The sequence below is a fragment of the Ursus arctos genome, unplaced genomic scaffold, assembly GCF_023065955.2.
Source record: "Ursus arctos isolate Adak ecotype North America unplaced genomic scaffold, UrsArc2.0 scaffold_28, whole genome shotgun sequence".
NCBI classification, from domain to species: Eukaryota; Metazoa; Chordata; class Mammalia; order Carnivora; family Ursidae; genus Ursus; species Ursus arctos.
This window is the reverse complement of record NW_026622963.1, coordinates 2,227,970-2,246,409: the sequence shown is the minus strand read 5'-3', so window position 1 is coordinate 2,246,409 and position 18,440 is coordinate 2,227,970. Positions and strand designations below refer to the sequence as shown.

General features: G+C 33.2%; 1 protein-coding gene across 18 annotated transcripts in view; it reads left to right on the top strand.

Annotated features, from left to right (window-relative positions):
• The window catches only part of DENND4A (DENN domain containing 4A), a 134,017-nt gene that overhangs the window by 68,827 nt on the left and 46,750 nt on the right, over positions 1 to 18,440 (top strand). For 10 of the 18 annotated variants that reach the window (XM_057303836.1, XM_057303833.1, XM_057303831.1 and 7 more), the window contains 11 exons: positions 141 to 210; positions 763 to 932; positions 1,773 to 2,014; positions 4,215 to 4,281; positions 5,951 to 6,009; positions 7,992 to 8,136; positions 8,420 to 8,595; positions 12,226 to 12,326; positions 14,922 to 15,140; positions 16,427 to 16,572; positions 16,800 to 16,847. In XM_057303836.1, coding sequence (XP_057159819.1) covers positions 141 to 210; positions 763 to 932; positions 1,773 to 2,014; positions 4,215 to 4,281; positions 5,951 to 6,009; positions 7,992 to 8,136; positions 8,420 to 8,595; positions 12,226 to 12,326; positions 14,922 to 15,140; positions 16,427 to 16,572; positions 16,800 to 16,847 — 1,443 coding nt within the window. The remainder of the gene's footprint in view (positions 1 to 140; positions 211 to 762; positions 933 to 1,772; positions 2,015 to 4,214; positions 4,282 to 5,950; positions 6,010 to 7,991; positions 8,137 to 8,419; positions 8,596 to 12,225; positions 12,327 to 14,921; positions 15,141 to 16,426; positions 16,573 to 16,799; positions 16,848 to 18,440) is intronic. The other 8 variants (XM_057303834.1, XM_044392009.3, XM_044392008.3 and 5 more) reach the window with 1 other exon arrangement.

Below are 18,440 nucleotides of genomic sequence, written 5' to 3'. Positions count from 1 at the left end.
ACCAACTAAAAATAGCTCACAGAAATCTGTTACTACATCTTAGATAATATATACTGGAGATATCTAAGAGATTCCATTTTATTAAGTTACTACCTTTTAAAATGAAATTATATTTCCCTTTTTTTTTTTTTTTGATTCAGTGGGGATCTGCGGTGTATTTATGTTACAAAAAATCAGTGGCAAAGACTAACACTATATCCTACAAAGCTGGTAAGTATAATTTTTCATGGAATACTTAACATAGATATGTATTATGAGGGTCAGTAAAATTTAAGGAAAAAACCCCCATCTTACGATGTGTTAGTGTCAGGACTGGGACCACAACCCATATCTTTTTTCTTTTTTTCTGTTTTATTTTTACATTTATTGGGTACTTAATGGAAGATTTATTTTAAAAGGAGCTGAGGTAACCATGTTAAATATTCCAAAAAACTAGTATATTCATATGCTTCACGGTAGTGTGACCACAAACTGAAGTTTTAGGATTGTGTTCATATTTGTGTATGTTTCTTCAGAATAATCTTTTCTTGTTTGTCTTACTTAGCCTTCATGGATGAAGCTTGACAAATATTAATCAGTTATTATGAATAGTTATAATGTTCGAGGATTAAAACCTAGATGTATCCTACTGAAGCATTCAGTTATTTGATGAACATTTAATGTTCCCAAATATGTTAAATAATAAAGCATTTTAGCATCATTCATATTATGAGCGCCTAAATTCAAGAGCTGATGACCTAATATTTATTATTGTTTTTATAGGTCTAATTTGTAGATATCCTCAAGAAGATTATGAATCTTTCTCACTCCCAGAATCTGTTCCCCTATTTTGTTTACCAATGGGTGCAACTATTGAATGTTGGCCACCAAATAGCAAATATCCTCTCCCTGTATTTTCTACATTTGTGTTAACTGGAGCCTCAGCTGAAAAGGTACTATGTGTTTTAACGAGTATCAACAAATTTTTTTATATATTATCAAGTCTTAAGTTTTATATAATGTAAGCAACACTGGAAATAACTGGTTAAATTGAGTCTATTACACATACTTCTTCCACTTGATTAAAATAACTATATACAGAGATAAAGGAAAAGAGAATTTTCATTCTGTCCCATATACCCCAGTGCTTTTTTGTGAATATGGTGAAAGATTTTTTCATCATCAAATGGTGATCCTTTACTGCTTCACTTTCTGTGATACGGAAGCTCTGAGAGTAATCTAAAAGACATTATTAAATATGCAAAGCTATTTGGAATTATAGACCATTATAGTTGGAAAGGACCTTGGAAATCATCTAATCTAACATCCTCATTTTATAGATTGGGAAATTGAGTTCTAGAGAAATTCAGTGAATTGCCTGAAGCTGAAATATGTATTTCCTTATCTAAAATTCTGTCCCACTGTCTACTAAATAATTATTTTCAGTTATTTTCTTGTACAGAATATTGATACAGTTGCTTTGACTCTTCAGAAAACGAACACAATTTAATTAAAACACCTTTTTTTCAATAATGAGTTGTGAGAGTAGCACTGTGTAGTTTTGTGTGTGTGTGTGTGTGTGTGTGTGTGTGTGTGTGTTAATGTACTTCAAGAAAGCAACAGTGATGTTTGCTCACTGCTGTGTTCCTGGTACCTGCACCTTGCCTGGCTCATGGGCATATAAATGGCTCATAATGGTCTAGCTCATAATGGCTCATCCATTACATATTTAATGATGTGATTTGAATAAATGATATAAGGTATATTTATTAAATATATTACTTGTTTTCCAGGTCTATGGTGCTGCTATTCAGTTTTATGAACCATACTCTGAAGAGAATCTCACAGAAAAACAGAGACTTCTTTTGGGTTTAGCTTCATCAGCAGATGGGAAATCTGATAATTCCAAAACAATTCACACTAATAAATGCATCTGTCTTCTTTCTCATTGGCCTTTTTTTGATGCATTCAGGAAGTTTTTGACTTTTTTGTATCGTTATTCTATCTCTGGACCTCATGTCCTTCCAATTGAGAAGTAAGTTAGAGAAGCCTTCTTCACTCAAAACTTGGTAGATCTTTCCATTATGGGTGGTATGTTTGTAATGGTAATTCAGTAAATTTTATATGGAAACTAGGTTTTTCAAGAGTTATTTGAAAAAAAAGTTCGGTTATTTCAATCAGTATTTATTACACTTTTACAGTCATGTTACTTTATTTTATTTTTATTTTTAAGTTTATGTATTTAGTGATCTCTGTACCCAACATGGGGCTCAAACTCATGATCCCGAGATTAAGAGTTATGTGTTCTTCTGACTGAGTCAGCCAGGTGCCCCACAGTCATGTTATTTTAAATGATTTTATCTCTTAACAAAATGAAATGGAATGTTTCATTTTTCATGCTCTTGTGAAGTTTGAAGATCCCAACTGGCATCTTTTTATTAGTTTTATAATTCTTATTTTTCAAATAATTTCGGTTTATTATGAACTTTTAAAAATATTCCCTGCTATTTTTAGATATCATGAATTTAAAGAAAAATTAGATGAACACATTCTTTATTCTTTTTAAAATTTCATGATTTACTTTAAAACCACTAAAACTGAATAACGTTTATGCAGTAAAATTTGTTGCAAATGAGATCTAAATATCTTCATTGTTTATTTGACTGTTGGTTATTTTATACCATCTGTTACTTAAACTCTTTTGTATTCTTCAGCAGAATTCTCTGACCCCAGTGACATTTGGGAAGTGATGGGATTATCATAAAAACATTCAGTGTACAATATTACTCTAATTTTTTCTTGTATTTTTTTTTTACTCTCATCTCAGTATCAAATTTTTTAGCAGTTAGCAGTTAGCAAATTTTTTGGTCTCAGAACCCTTTGATACTCTTAAAAAATGGAGACCCCCAAAGAGCTTTTCTTTATGTGTTATATCTGCCAGTATTTACTACAATAGAAATTAAAAGGGAGATAATATTTAATAAAATATTAAAATAATTACACGTTAACAAGTATCTTTTTTAGAAAAATACCTTTTCAAAAAAAATTAGAAGAGTGACGTTGTGTGACATTTTTGCAAATCTCTAATATCTGGCCTAACTGAACACATCTAGGTTCTCATACACACTTCTGCATTCAATCTATTGCAATATGTTGTTTGGGTGAAAGTATATGAAAAAAACCTGGCTTCTCATAAGTATGTAGGTAGAAGAGGGAGAGCATTTGAATAGCCTTTTCAGATTATTGTGTGGATTTTTATTTGATTCTGCACCAAAACTTGAAAAGTAAAATTTATTAAAGGTTGTTCACAGTGTGCTATCTCAAACTTTAGCAATGAACTTTTTCTGTTACATAAAAACCTGTTGGTTTTCCTCACTCGAGGTGGAACTTTTACACACACATGATTTTTGTAGCATCATACATTGGTCATTTGGAAAATACTTGTTCATGGAGTTAACGTAAATAAATTTTATTATCAATGTAAAAAAATTACATTTGTTAATATCACCACCTATTTCTTCAGAAAAATTTTGAGTATTGAGAAGTTATCAAGTACATGGTGACAAAATTCTAATGTTCACTTAAAATTTAATTTGTTTATTGAATTAAAATTGAAATAATACTAGGAGTTCTTTTTCTTTTCTCTTTAAAGATTTTATTTTTAAGTAATCTCTACACCCAACGTGGGGCTCGAACTCACAAACTCGAGATCAGGAGTCACACTCCCCACCAACTGAGCCAGCCAGATGCCCATAGGAATTATTTTTCTTGAAGCAGTAGGCTCGCCTTATTCATTTTTATATAGAAAATATTTGCTGGGTACCTAACATTGGATAACCTTAATTTGTCAATTGTTCTTTCAAGGAAAAATGACATTCTGTGAGGAAAACAAAACAAGAATTAGGTTCTTTGGTACTGTCCATATACCATGTTAGGTATTATCTCCTTAGGGAGAGGTAAAAGTTAAAATGGTTTTTGAGACATTGATAACATAAACATTGTTGCATGTGAGGAACAGTTAATATGAAAAGCTATTGGATTTAGGTAGAAGCAACTTTAATGTGACAAATGATTTCTGGTATTGTTTGTTCACTGGTTTTTGTAGTAGCAGGGATTTCGAAATTATAAGTACACAGAGCATTTGACTCAACTCGGACTTGTGGTGACATGTTGACCTTTATAGTATATGGTATTCACTTTGGAATCAATTGGGTTCTTGTCTGTTTGTTTTTAAGGCATATTTCTCATTTTATGCATAAAGTTCCTTTTCCATCTCCTCAGAGACCACGGATTTTAGTTCAGGTAAGATTTTCTTGATATAAGTGCCCTATTAAATCATTATTGGCTTTGTCAAAATGTACCATAAGAATAATTTTAAATGGAGGAAAGAACAAATGTGATCAAAAGAATCAGATAGTAGTTCATGTTGGAGTTTGGGCCGTTAGTGTTTTATTAACTGCCTCCCAGGCACACATCTAATGTTTCCCCTTAGGTAAAAGGTTGAAGAGTTAAAGTAGTTGATAGTCGACATTTTGAACATACAAAAAAGGACTTCTTTCCCCTAAATTTGTTCTAAGTATTTGAAAGTTTGTCTGTGCCTTTGGCATTTATTCCCGAAGTTAAATATATTATAATAGATATAAGGAAAAGTTGTGTGTTTTTTCATATATTATGCATGAAGGAAGGTTCATATCTTTGTGATGGGAAAGTTCAAAATGAACAAAAATTATTTTCCCTATGTCTTGTCCCAGTTGACTGTATCTTTTCTCTTTTGTTTACATTTCTTTTTTGTTTGTGGTCTTGATCTGTAAGATGTCTGCTTACTTAATCACCATTTACAAAGCGATTTATATAAAGAAAATGTTTTTATGTGTTATTACTATATGTGCCTTACTGTATTTATCACAACCCTTAATGGGTGTGGGGTATCATTCAAAATTAGAAGTATTTGGCAAATAAGTATTTACGGATTTGTGGAAATATGCATACATATGCATACATTTAAATATGTAGATAAAACAATTACACTATTATATTGGTATATGGTATATATGGTATATATGGATAAAATGTCTAGAAAAAAATATCATTTTTATAATCTTTATATATAATCAGTCTGTATATCCACATGTCTTCCTGGTATTTAGTGCCAGTATGTATGTATGTGTGTGTGTGTGTATATATATATATATATATATGGCAGATTCAGTTTGAATACACATAAAAGATTTGTTTCATGGGGCGCCTGGGTAGCACAGCAGTTAAGCGTCTGCCTTCGGCTCAGGGCGTGATCCCGGCGTTCTGGGATCGAGCCCCACGTCAGGCTCCTCCGCTATGAGCCTGCTTCTTCCTCTCCCACTCCCCCTGCTTGTGTTCTCTCTCTCGCTGGCTGTCTCTATCTCTGTCAAATAAATAAATAAAATCTTAAAAAAAAAAAAAGATTTGTTTCATGACAGAAGTTGGCAATTTTTTTCTGTTGAGGACCAAACAGTAAAAATTTTAGTCTTTATAGGCCATGCTATATCTGTGAAAACTACTCAGCTCTTATTGTGCAAAAACAGCTATAGATCATACCTAAACGAATGAGCATGGCTAGTGTTCTAATAAAACTTTATAAAAACAGGTGGCCTGTGGATTTGCCCTGGAAGCCATAGGTTTGCTAACCTGGATTTTGTCGTGTTAAATGAATAATTTAGTCTTCCAAGAACATTTTATTAAAGTGGCATCAGGGGAAAAGAGAATTCAGAGTGGGAAAAGTTAGTAGTTAGAAGAGGTCAGTGGTTAGGTCATGCTTTTCAGGATCTTAATAAGTGATATAAACAGTTCCTATACTGGTTAATGTATACACTGAAACTTCATGGACATCGGCATTAGCCCATATATATATATATATTTTTTTTTTTTTACCAGAAAGTGGTGTTTTAAAGTTCATCTTTATATTTCAAGCACTTTATTATAAATTTTCTTCCAGTTATCACCGCATGATAATCTGATTCTCAGTCAACCTGTTTCTTCACCTCTTCCACTGAGGCAAGTAAAACTTCACTTTTACCTGTTTTCCAAATCTAGTGTGAGATAAAACGACATTCAAATATTTTCTCTTTTGGTAAAATTTCAAATATTGATGGAAATACTTCTCATTTAACTGTTTCTTATCTAAATTCCTTTTACTTAAAGGAAAAAAGAAAAACCTTTACAATAGTTCGGTATTTTGTGTATCCATTTATTATCATCAAGTACTTACTATAACATAAATAGGTATATATGTATGTAGAGTTTGAGTATGGAAACAATTATTTTTAGCTTTAAATACCCTCTGAAGAGCATTGAAATGCAATTAATTTTAAATTTAACCCACAAATAAAGATACTCCTAAATACTAACCACAGAATAAAACAAGGTATTTCATCACTTAGAAGTTAAGAGAAATTATGAAATATGTTTTTTCTAAAGTATCACTTCTTGAAATGTAATTAGCTATGTAATTTTCTAGCAGAGAAATAGTTACAATATAATTAAGTTATTTTGTAGCACATACCTAAGGGAGACCAGCTGCCATCTTTGACATTAATTTTGTAAGAATTGCAGATTATTTCATCACTAGGTCTTGGTCCAGAGTGACCAGTGTTTTCTTAACCTTTGTTTGAGCTGAAAATAAACTAGAAATACTGACTGAGACTATGTATGAAATGATCCTAAATTACCCAAGAGGCTTTTTTTTGGGTAACAGCTTTATTGATATAATTCACATATCATACAATTCACCCAGTTAAATTGTACAATTCAGTGGTTATATTCACTCTGTGAATATAGAAATATAGAGAGATCATTATAATCAATTTTAGACCATTTACATCACTCTAAAAGAGAAACCATGTGCCTTTTAGCAGTTACCCCCGCATGTCTCCCATTTCTTCGCACACAAATACACACACTCTCTCTCTCCCTTTTTCTCTCTCTCTCTCTCTCCCCCCCGCCCCCTCCCCGGCCCAAGGCAACCAAGAATCTACTTTCTGTCTCTACAGATTTGCCCAGTTTGCCTGTTCTGGATATTTCATATAAATGGAATTATATAATATGTGACCTTTTGGGTTTGTCTTCTTTACTTATAATAATGTGTCCAAAGTTCATCCATGTTGTATCATCATTACTTTATTCCTTTCTGTTTACAACAAATATTCCATTATATGGATAGACCACATTTTATTTATTCATTTATCAGTTGATGGACATTTGTCTTGTTTCTGCTTTTTGGCTACAATAAATAATGCTGCTATGAACATGCACAAGTTTTTTGTGGACATGTTTTCATTTCTCCAAGAGACTTATTATTAGTTTTACTTTATTTAAAAAAGTTAATTCAGTGAAGCCAGTTATTTAGCATTATAAAGACAACATACTGATTGGCTTACTGAATTACTTATTTTGTCAGTTCAGCATTTTGTTACCACACAGAATGTCTCAGCTTGGGTTATTAATTTGCTTTGTATGTACATACTATCACTTGACTTGGTAGCTCTCGATTTCATATTACTATTATCATTACATTACTAAAGATAATCAAGCTGTAAATCGAAATTTTAATATGTATATTTACCTTAAAGGAAGTAGACCTGTAAGTCATGTATTTTTTCTGATAATTACCATGAAAGATGAGCCAATAAAAAACTTCCATTAAACAAATTTGCTTTCACCCAAAGCATCCATCTTATAGATTGAATTCTTTATTTAGACATCTACCTAGCAGATCTTTTTCTGAAAAGAAAAACAACTTTTCATTTTCCATATTGAATACAATGCAGAAAAATCAAATAATTTTGAAACCTTTGAAAACTTCATTGTTTTCATAATATGTTTCCGATGGGTGTTTTCCATGCATAAGGGCAGCAATCACATTTAAAGTTGAATAAATAATATAATCCTACCCCAGTCATGACCTTTTCTCATTATTTTGGATAATAAGGTGTTTGGATTTTTTTTTTTTAATTGTATATATTTCTTTGGGTTGACAGTGGTGGCAAGTTTTCAACACTACTTCAAAATTTAGGCCCTGAAAACGCTGTGACACTACTGGTGTTTGCAGTTACAGAACATAAGATTCTCATCCATTCCTTACGGCCTTCCGTGCTTACTAGTGTGACAGAAGCATTAGTGTCTGTGAGTATCAGAGTTCTTATTGTCAATCAATTTCATTTTAAACGTAATTTATTCATTTAATTTAAAGCTACTTTAAGACTTAGCTAAAATTCAGAGTGATGAATTTTCATGTTGTGAAAAAAATGTTAATTTTCTGACCATTAATATTAGTCGTAATTATTTAGTTTGTTATCAAATGTTAGACTTTAGGTATGAATATTTAAAAGACAGTTTTTTGTGTGTGCTGATAAATTATGCTTCAGTGTCAAACAGCTGAATATTTTCCTATTTTTATTTATCCAAGATGATTTTCCCTTTCCACTGGCCATGCCCGTATGTTCCTCTCTGCCCACTGGCTTTAGCAGATGTCTTGAGTGCACCATGTCCATTCATAGTAGGAATTGATTCAAGATATTTTGATCTCTATGACCCTCCACCAGATGTTAGTTGTGTTGACCTAGATACCAACACTATTTCTCAGTAAGTACATTTTAGTGATTCTGTACCCAATAATTTACAACTTCATAGTGTATGTATGTAATTGTACATTTTATGAATGCTAATTAGAATTCTTTTGAGATGTATTGTTTTTGTATTTGGGATTATTACCATCTATGAATCAACTTGTACTATTTTTTTTTTTAAGATTTTATTTATTAGAGACAGAGAGAGAACAAGAGTGTGAGAGCTGGGGGAGGGGCAGAAAGAGAGGGAGAGAATCTCAAGCAGACTCCATGCTGAGCGCAGAGCCCAACATGGTGCTCAGTTTCACCACCGTGAGATCATGACCTGAACCGAAATCAAGAGTCAGATGCTTAACGAACTGAGCCTCCCAGACACCCCAACTTGTACTGCTCAATGGGATAGATTTAGGGTATTAGAGAGGTTATACTATAATATACTATATACACATTTAATCCTCAGATCTTTAAATATTTAAGAAACATTATTATAATCTTATACTTAGAAATTTAGCAGAAGGGAAATTGAGATTAGAAATAGAAAAATTTATTTTCCATTTTCCAGATGAGTATGGGTGAAATCACAATTGAATTGGAATGTTGTACCTTGGTATTTCAATTCTATTTCTAGTCTTGTGTAATACTATTAGAATGCTAATACTTCAAGAAAAATTTATATAATGCTTTAAAATTTTTAAATAACTTATAAATTATACATGATTTTATCACCTTTATACTTTAGGAATATTAGGACTTTCTAAGTTTCCCTCTCTTTTTATTAGAATAATATTTAAGTTGTAGCTATTGGAGCTATATTTTTATAGCTTTTTTATAATTCAGTTGTTCTCTTGTACCCTTTATTTTCAATTTAATCATACTTAAGCTATTCAGGGAAGAGGAAATTGATGCAATGACCACATTGCATTCACAAGACATACTTAAAATAACTATGAGTTAGTCTATCAGTAAAGCACAAAAGCTGGTACACCTTTTACAACTTAAATATGTGTATGTGCAATAGGTTTTTCTCCATTTTTAATAAGCGTATTTCATATTAAAGCCTTTTGATTTAATTCTATAATCTTACATTAATTCTAATCTTGTTGTATGTTGAAAGAAACCTCAAGTGCCTAAACCATTAGAAAAAATTTTCTATTATAGAAAAATTAATATATAATATAAAAAATATAAAATGATAAATAATATAGCAAAAGTATACTTTTCTATTATAAAGCATTTACACTGTCAAAAAGCTTGTTTTCAGACAACGCCTAACCAAGAAAATATGAGCTATACTTTGGGCATAAAAGCCATTTTATATATGGGGTTTACGGAATCAAAGATTCTTTACCGGGAACATGTCATTCATTACCAGGAATATTTCATTCTTTAACAATTAAAGTAATAGCTCTTTTCTTTGCCAGTTGTTATATGACACAATGTTTTTAAATTGAAATTAAGGGTGGTGAATTAGTATATACTGTGTTTATTATGGTAATAAATTACGTTTACCCTCTTTTTATACTTTCCAGTTTGTTAAAAGAATTTTTAAAAGTTTATGTTTTTGTTTTGATCACTAATGAGTTAAAGAGTCAAAGAAAAGTCGTTTGCGCTCATCAGTAGCCTTCCTTCTTGTTATTATTGCCTATAGAAGGACTAAACTAGTGAATTAACAGCTTTCTACTTTCCTTCATCCGAATTTCTGGAACCTCAATCTGAAATTTGAAAGAAAAACAAGTCCTGAATATGCAATTTTGGTTTCTTTTTCCCTCTCTTAGATACATAGAATACAGAATATGTTATGCATGTCAATAAATTTTTGAAGAAAGGGAAATTAATATCTGGTATGTACTAGGCATAAAGCTGTATGCATAGCCTATGTTATCTCATCTTATTCTTTGTATTTTGTGAGTTTTTATTAACCCCCCCTGACAGGTAAGGAAACCAAAGCTTAGATTTATAATTAATTTAGCAGAAGGCACATAGATAGCATCTCCTGCCAGCTGGATTTTGAAACCATCACTGTCCGACTCCAAAACCAATACCTCTGCCACTAATTACTGGCTATTTATGTAATAGTAATCTTGTAAATGGAAAACACCATGAATAAAAATGCAGAAGGCTATCGTAGATTCAAACTCAGGTACTAAATGAGACTCTTCTACCCAGCCAAGTTTTAGAGTGAAGACATCAAGGACAAGAGGAGGAAGTTATGTGAATAAATTACAGAAATTAGCTGTAATGCACGGATACCAAGATTCTGTTCGTTTATGCTGCAGACATATCTTGAACTCCCTTTTTTGCTAGGTACTGGGAATAAAAAGGCAAACCAAGTACCCTCCTTTCTCCTGTTGCTCATAATCCAGTTTTACGAGCAGGCATGCACACAGTGAATGATAAGGTACAGTGGGAGTGCTGTGTTGCAAAGTTTTACCGAGAAAAAATAATTTAAAAAGTGTTCTGCATTGTCTTCTCACTATAATGCAGGATTCCATACCCCTGGTCATATTATAAATGAAATACAACCTTCGCAGTTGGACGTCTGCAGTTGACCCTGTCCTCTCTGTATTTTTAATCCTCATTTGTGGAAAGATAGGGTAGATTCCAAGATAGTGGTTCTTTGTCAGCATAAGTTTTCCCATCCATTCTTTTTCCTTTGTTTAGTTTCCAAGGTGATAATTTTGCCCTTTTTGTTCTGTGGGAAGTACAGGGAACATAAAAAAAAAAAATCCAACTTCCACCACACACCTGGACTTTATTATTGTCTTTAGAGCATGAGTGATTTACTTTTCTTCTTTTTCTCTCCATTTTTCAAGTTTTCTTTAAAAAAAAAAGTATTCATGGCTTTTAAAATACAAGGTGCAAAAAAAGATTTAATAAATAAAGAATGGAATCAACAAAGCTATAGTTAAGTCCAAAAGCTTTATGATGTCTTATCACTGTGCTCTTTTCTTACCTCATGGATAGTATGAAGAACGGCCATGTTACAATAATTGTAATAAAGGAGAGTATAGGAGTTTGTCTTAGAAACAAAGCCACCACTTTCAAGCAGATATCCTCTTTTATAGTTACAAAAGTATTTTGGAATATTATCCTTTATCCAAATAATTTAATACTATATATTAGTTCTTTTCTGAAAGAAAGAAAAACAAATTTTACTTTTACTTGTAGGAAACTAAGAAACTCAATGTTTAAATATACCCAAGAATTTTGATAAGCTTTCTGGATCATCAGCTCATTTTTTCTATATGAGTTCAAGTTTTCAACTTTCTTAGAGTCTATAAGAAAGAAACCTCCAGTTGGTAGGATTTCACCAATATTTAGGTATCAAAAGTCTCTTAAATGGGGTTTTGAGTAATGACCACCATATTAAGTTTGTAGTGATTAGCATGATTCCAAAGCAAGTGGAATTTACTCAGTACCAACATAATTATAAATTTTTGAGCTATATTTAATACAAGGTTCTTCCCTCATGTGAATTAATTTTTAAATATTCTGCATCCCAACTTACCCTATAGTATTTTTCTCCTACTAATTAGAATATTTCGTGTTTTCTTTTTTGTTCAATGTATTTTCTCTTTTCCCTTTTTTATATATAGCAAAAAAAATTCCGTCTAACAAATATATTATTGTTGTCATTTACTCTCAGAACTGGTGACAAGAAAAATGTAGCCTGGAAGATACTTCCAAAGAAACCGTGTAAAAATCTGATGAACACACTGAATAATTTGCACCAGCAGTTGGCAAAATGTAAGTATATAACTTAATTAAAGGAAGTAATTTAATCTGAAAAAGGACTCCAATTACTTTGCCTTACTTGTAAAAGGATACTGTTTATTTTATCTGAGGGAAATGTTTTTATAATCTTAAGGGCAAATGAACATTAAAGCAAAATTTGTTAGAAGCCGAATAGGAAATTTATAAAATTTACATTTTATATCTACTGTATTTTCATAGAACCATTTTAGAATAATAAAATTCAAAAAGAGGTTAAGGTGATTGTTTTCTTTAATTTTACCATTATTGAAATATCAGGGAAAAAATAAGGGTTTCCTCTTGTATATTTTCTTCATACATAAAAGTTTAGTTTTGAAAATTTAAGACAGATGGTTTAAATTAGAAAATGCTGATGATTTTAGTGGGGTGAGAGCTGGGTCATATGCTTTTCACCTTCCATGGATCTTAATGCTATGCTTACCTCAAAGAATTTGAAAATAGAAGCTTGCCAAATGCATTAGGAAATTAATCAAAATGAAAATTGATTAGGATATGGAATATTTCAGTAAAAAGCTTACATCAGAATACCTTGTCAGTGATCCAGAGATACTGATAAGAATTGAGCCTTCGTTTATTTAATCCTCTTGGTATTTTATAACAATGGCTCATTCAGGGCCCATAAATTAATACTTACTGTATGAAAAATGGTCAGTGATGGTGTAGCAATATTTGAGGTTCTCATTTATATATTTATCGTTTATCTAATTCTCTTGGTATTTTGTAACAACAGCCCATTCAGGGTCCATAATTTAATACTCATTAAATTATTGTGTGAAAAAATGGTCAGTAATGGTACAGCAATATTTGAGGTTCTCATTTATTTATTAGGTGAAATGTAAACATAGGAAGGGGCCTATATCCTTGAGAGTTCAAAGTGCCTGGATAGTTGGAAATAGGCATGGAAGAAGGCAGTGTTTCCAAAGTAAACCTTACAAGAAGCAGATAATTTAGAAGCAGCTCGTAAGGACTGGGATATGAAAAGAGTGACATCAAATAGAACAGCATTTTATCTTATGGAACAAATAAATTATGTGTAGAATCTTATTTAAGCTAGCTACGTTAATGCCTTGCTGTCTAACAAGGCACGTACTTCTTTTAAATGGCTGAGAAGTCCAGCAGCTTTTGTAGCAATATTTTAAATATTATTAAAATCAATAAAATAGCCCATCCAAGTCAACTGAAGGGTAGAATCTTAAAACTATAAACTTTTAAACAGTACTGATGGTTAAGGATTGTGTAATACTTTACAGCTTCAGAACACTTCCACATACATAAGTTGAGGGAGGTAGAATAGCCTGTCAGAGATCATACAGTTAACAAGGATGAAGTTGGGATTAAAATCCAGGCCTTCTGTATCAATGCAGATTACCGTTAACAACATTTTTTTAGACAATAAGAACTCTAGGAAAAAAACTCTCTAAGGTGATTTATTGTTCCTCATATTTTTAAAAGTTGTTAAATTTTGAAACAGTCACAAACGTTTTCCCTGACCTTTGAGAATAGATGCCCCATCACCTCCAAATGGAATATATTTCCTACCAAAAAATATATTCTCCTGCATTACTACAGTATAACCATGAAAATCAGGAAATTAACCTTCAGTGTTACTGCCACCTTTATCCACAGACCAGATTCTAGTTTTGTCAGTTATCATAATAATATTCTTTATAGCAAAATAATCCATTTCCAAATCAGGTGTTATAATTTCGTTTCAAGTCTCTTTAGTCTCCTTTTCTCTAAACAGTTCCTTGATTTTTCCTTCTTTTTCTTGATACTTTTGAAGATGATACTCACTATCATAGAATGGTCCGTGATGTGGTCCATGTTTGCTGAGTCCTCATGGTAAATACACGTCATACATCTTTGGCGAGAATATTGCAGAAGTGACACTCTGTTCCTTTTCTAACATCCTTACCAGACCAGGCTCTATTTCAGTTTGTCCCGTAATTGAAGATGTTCACTTTGTGCACTTGATTAAGGTGGCGTCTACCAGGCCTCTCTATTGTGAATTTATTATTTTACTACCTAATGGCTTTAGCATGGAATTGTTCAGGAAGAGGAAGACCTGTTTTTCACATTTTAATTCTCGTGTGTTTTTCCTGTAGGCACTTACATTTTTTAACGGGGGAGGGGGTGGGCAGAGATAGTACTAACGCATTTAACCCTGTGTCCTGCTGATACGGTTGCTATGATTTTCATTTCTTAATTTTGATATAGTTACTTCAGAACATGAATTTTTTATAGTAGTCAGATAAACAGGAATAATTTTATATTTACTTTGGTTGAACTATATGCAGCAGAGCCTAAAAAATGATGTAGTAAGCTTTGCTAGGGTTTATGTATTATGAAGTTGTATGAACACAGAGTTGAGGTAGCTTGAGCCCTTTTGAAAACAACACATTTATTTCTTTCAATTTTATTGAGATATAATTGACATACAGGACTGTATAAGTTTAAAGTATACAACATAAGGACTTGACTTACATATATAGCTAATTTATATTGATATCATTATGAACCTTGGTTTCAACACTTTGGAGAAAACGCTAACACTGATTTTCTTCACAGTGCAGCAGAGACCAAGAGATGATGGGCTAATGGACTTAGCAATGAACGACTATGATTTTAATTCTGGAAAGAGGTTGCACATGATAGATTTGGAAATCCAAGAGGCGTTTCTGTGTTTCATGGCCTCTATTTTAAAAGGTTATAGATCGTACTTAAGACCAATAACGCAAGCCCCATCTGAGACAGCCACAGATGCATCCTCTCTTTTTGCCCTACAAGGTGAGCGATTGTATAGTTTTATAGTTTTCATATTATTGAGTTTAACCTTATGATGATTCCGTTGTTTTCTGTGTTAATTAATAGCTCATGTTTATCAAAATACATACCTGTTTTGGAAGTACGTGAAGATCAACTTTGTTGGTAATCCGTCTCCACAGAAGTAGTTATTTCTCGAGCACATTAGTTATAATCCCATTAGCTAAATATTTGAAAAGCACAGAGCTTCCTAACCATGTAGGAATGTTGTGTCACAGATGTGTTGAGCTATTGATATTTTTAGCGTTCAGAGCAGCTAGGCAGTGTTGGACACTCAGGGGAGCCCCTGGGATGGTCACCTCCAGGCATGAGCAGCCTCATTCATTTTACTTCAGTCTGCTTTATAAATATTACTTTCTGTTTGTGCCCCCAAGCAAAAGAAGTTGGAGAGCCCCGGAGTGCAATTTGTCTCATAATACTTATTTTTCTTTTGTGGTATATAATATTTGCAAGAGAAATTCATTTAATAAGCATATATTGAGTTCCTCTAAATGCTAGGTATACAGTGGTAAGCAAAAGATACATGGTCACAAAAAAAAAGAGAGAGAGACATGGCTACTTCTCCCACTGAACTTATAGTCAAGAAGATAAGCAATTTGAAAATAATATGAATGAACACAGATCACAGAAAAGCCTTCTGAGGAATTTATGTCTGAGCCATGATCTCAGAGATGAGTAGAAATTAGCCAGCAAAAGAAAATTGGAAGAGGGATTTAAGTAGAGAGAACAGTTGGAAATGATTTGAGTTTATGGGCCCAAAAGAAGGCCCAAATATAGTGTAACTGACCATAGTGAGCAACGTGGAGCATGAAATCAGGAAATAAACTTTTACTCTGTTTCAGTAAGACACAGACATTAATAAATACTAGACGAGATATAACTGCTGCTTTGAGAAAGCCAAATACATGGACAGAAGTATGCCAGACACGTAGAGCATGCAACACGGTGGGAGGAGAAAGCAATTTTTAAAATGTTTTCAAATTTACTACTTTATTTGTAATCTTCAAGGTAGTGAGGGGACCACAGAGACATTTCTGGGTGAGGATTTGAAAAATCTGGGGTCAAGTTCCTTTCCTGTTGCTATCTTTGTCAGATCATGTCCCCTTTCAGGGGTCTTAGTTTCTTTTTCTTCAAACTGGTAAGCTGAGGGGGTATAGGTGATGTGGTTAATCAAGTTTCTTCTGACTTAAAGTTTAATGACTCTTTGAATGATGCTATGTTTTGTGACATTATGAATTTATGTTGAACAGCTTTCTTAAGAAGCCGAGACCGGTCACATCAAAAATTCTATAACATGATGACCAAAACACAAATGTTCATTCGCTTCATTGAGGAATGTTCTTTTGTCAGTGATAAAGATGCAAGCCTGGCATTTTTTGATGATTGTGTAGATAAAGTAAGTAGTAGTATGTCTATGGTACCCAACTTACTTTGTGGGATTGTTTTAAATGTTATGAGTTAGAGTTTCTATTTAACTTTTATCAGCTTTTAACAAAATCTGACTTCATTTCATCATTGACTCTTTATTATGAAGTTCTGTTTGGCCTCCTAGATATTATAGAGCACCTCTTAGGAGTACCTTGCAGGATTTTACTGAATCATCAGTTTTATTTTCGCCCTCAGGTTCATAACCTTGCCTGCCCACTTACAGACTATGGGAGTTCTTTCCAGGTGTGTGGACCTCTAACTTGAACATCCTTAATTTTCACCTCTCCTTTTTGAGGATTGCCACATGCTGAGAGTAGGTGTAGAGCATAATGAATATTTCACTTGAGTATTTTTATAATTTGGAAGTGAGTTTATAGCTTAAATTAAGTGAATTAATTCTGCTATTTTAAATTCATGTGTGAAACTTTCCCTTCCCTTTCAGTCCTAATATCTTTAGGTGGGATGGAGCAAGGTCGGTATCCCTACTGAATAGAGAGGAGTTTGGGGAACGGTGGCCTAGAGTGGGATGTCAAAACCTGAATGGGGTGAAGAAGGAGGAGCAGCCTAGCATTGGGTGTTCAGGCTCAAGCCAGGTGAAGATAGCATCCATGCAAGGGGTGACTTAGCATGGAGGATCAGAGGACGAGAGGATAAAAAGAGTGTCTATGCTAGGGGGTAGACAGCTGCAGGGGATCAGAATAAACAGGATGAGAAGAGTATCCATGCAGAAAGAGCATGGAATATCAGAGTCTGAGCAAGGTAAGGAGAGTGTCCCGACTGGGTAGGGGCAGCAAATGGGGTATCAGAAATTAATCTGGATGAGGAAGATGCCAGCGTGGTGGGGTTAGGGGGTTGGTCTGGAAGTAGTTGTTGAAGCCAAATTAGGGTGAAGAAGTCATGTGTGGGGTAGGGTGGTGATAGAGACGGGAAAATATAGCATATGGGGGAATGGATCACATAAATAAATATATTAAGGACGATGAAGTTGCTCACTGTCAGAGAAGGGACTTACAGAAAGGTAGAAAACCTGAATGAACCCTGTGGTATTAGAATGGAATTGGAAGTTGGATATATCATTGGTATTCAATATGTATAGACAAATATAGAAATATAAGTATAGATATAAGTATGTGTAAGTATGTGTGTCTTTGTGTGTACAAACATATATTCCCAAGCTCTGTACATGGAGAGTACCTGGGAGCAGCAGATTTTGTGCAGATTTTGGCTTCTAAATACCGTTCTCCACTGAAAGGAATTAGGACTCTTTGGAGAAATTATTGGGTCTAGGGCAAAGAAAGTACAAAATGAGCCCTGAAGTAGCCTGTGCTAGAAAACAAGGAATTGCTCCAAGAATAATGGAGATGTGTTTTTTAAAACAACATCACACATACACAGGCAGACGCATGTGCACGTGTGTGTACATGGATACACACACACAAAGACAAGCCAGCTTGAAGGGACTCCCACTGGCTACATCTGGGACAACTTGAACATCAAATGTTAGTAACAGACTATAACCCATTAGAAAAAAATAGGAAACTATGAGTCTACACAGATATCAATCAAGAGTCTGATGAGAAACAGGATTTTAGTTTGCGTACCTCTGCACAAAATACATATTAATTACAAAATGGGAAAGAGTAACTTTATGGTGGAACAGAATGCCTGGCAGACCCCACTTTTATCTACTCATCGAAGTAAACATCATCAATAGTGGAACAAATCAATATCATATGCCTATAATAGGCCACAGTGAAAATACAACATCAGCTCTATGATATTTCTGCCAAAGATGCATATAACCTGCATAATCTCAAGGAACTATCATACAAATTC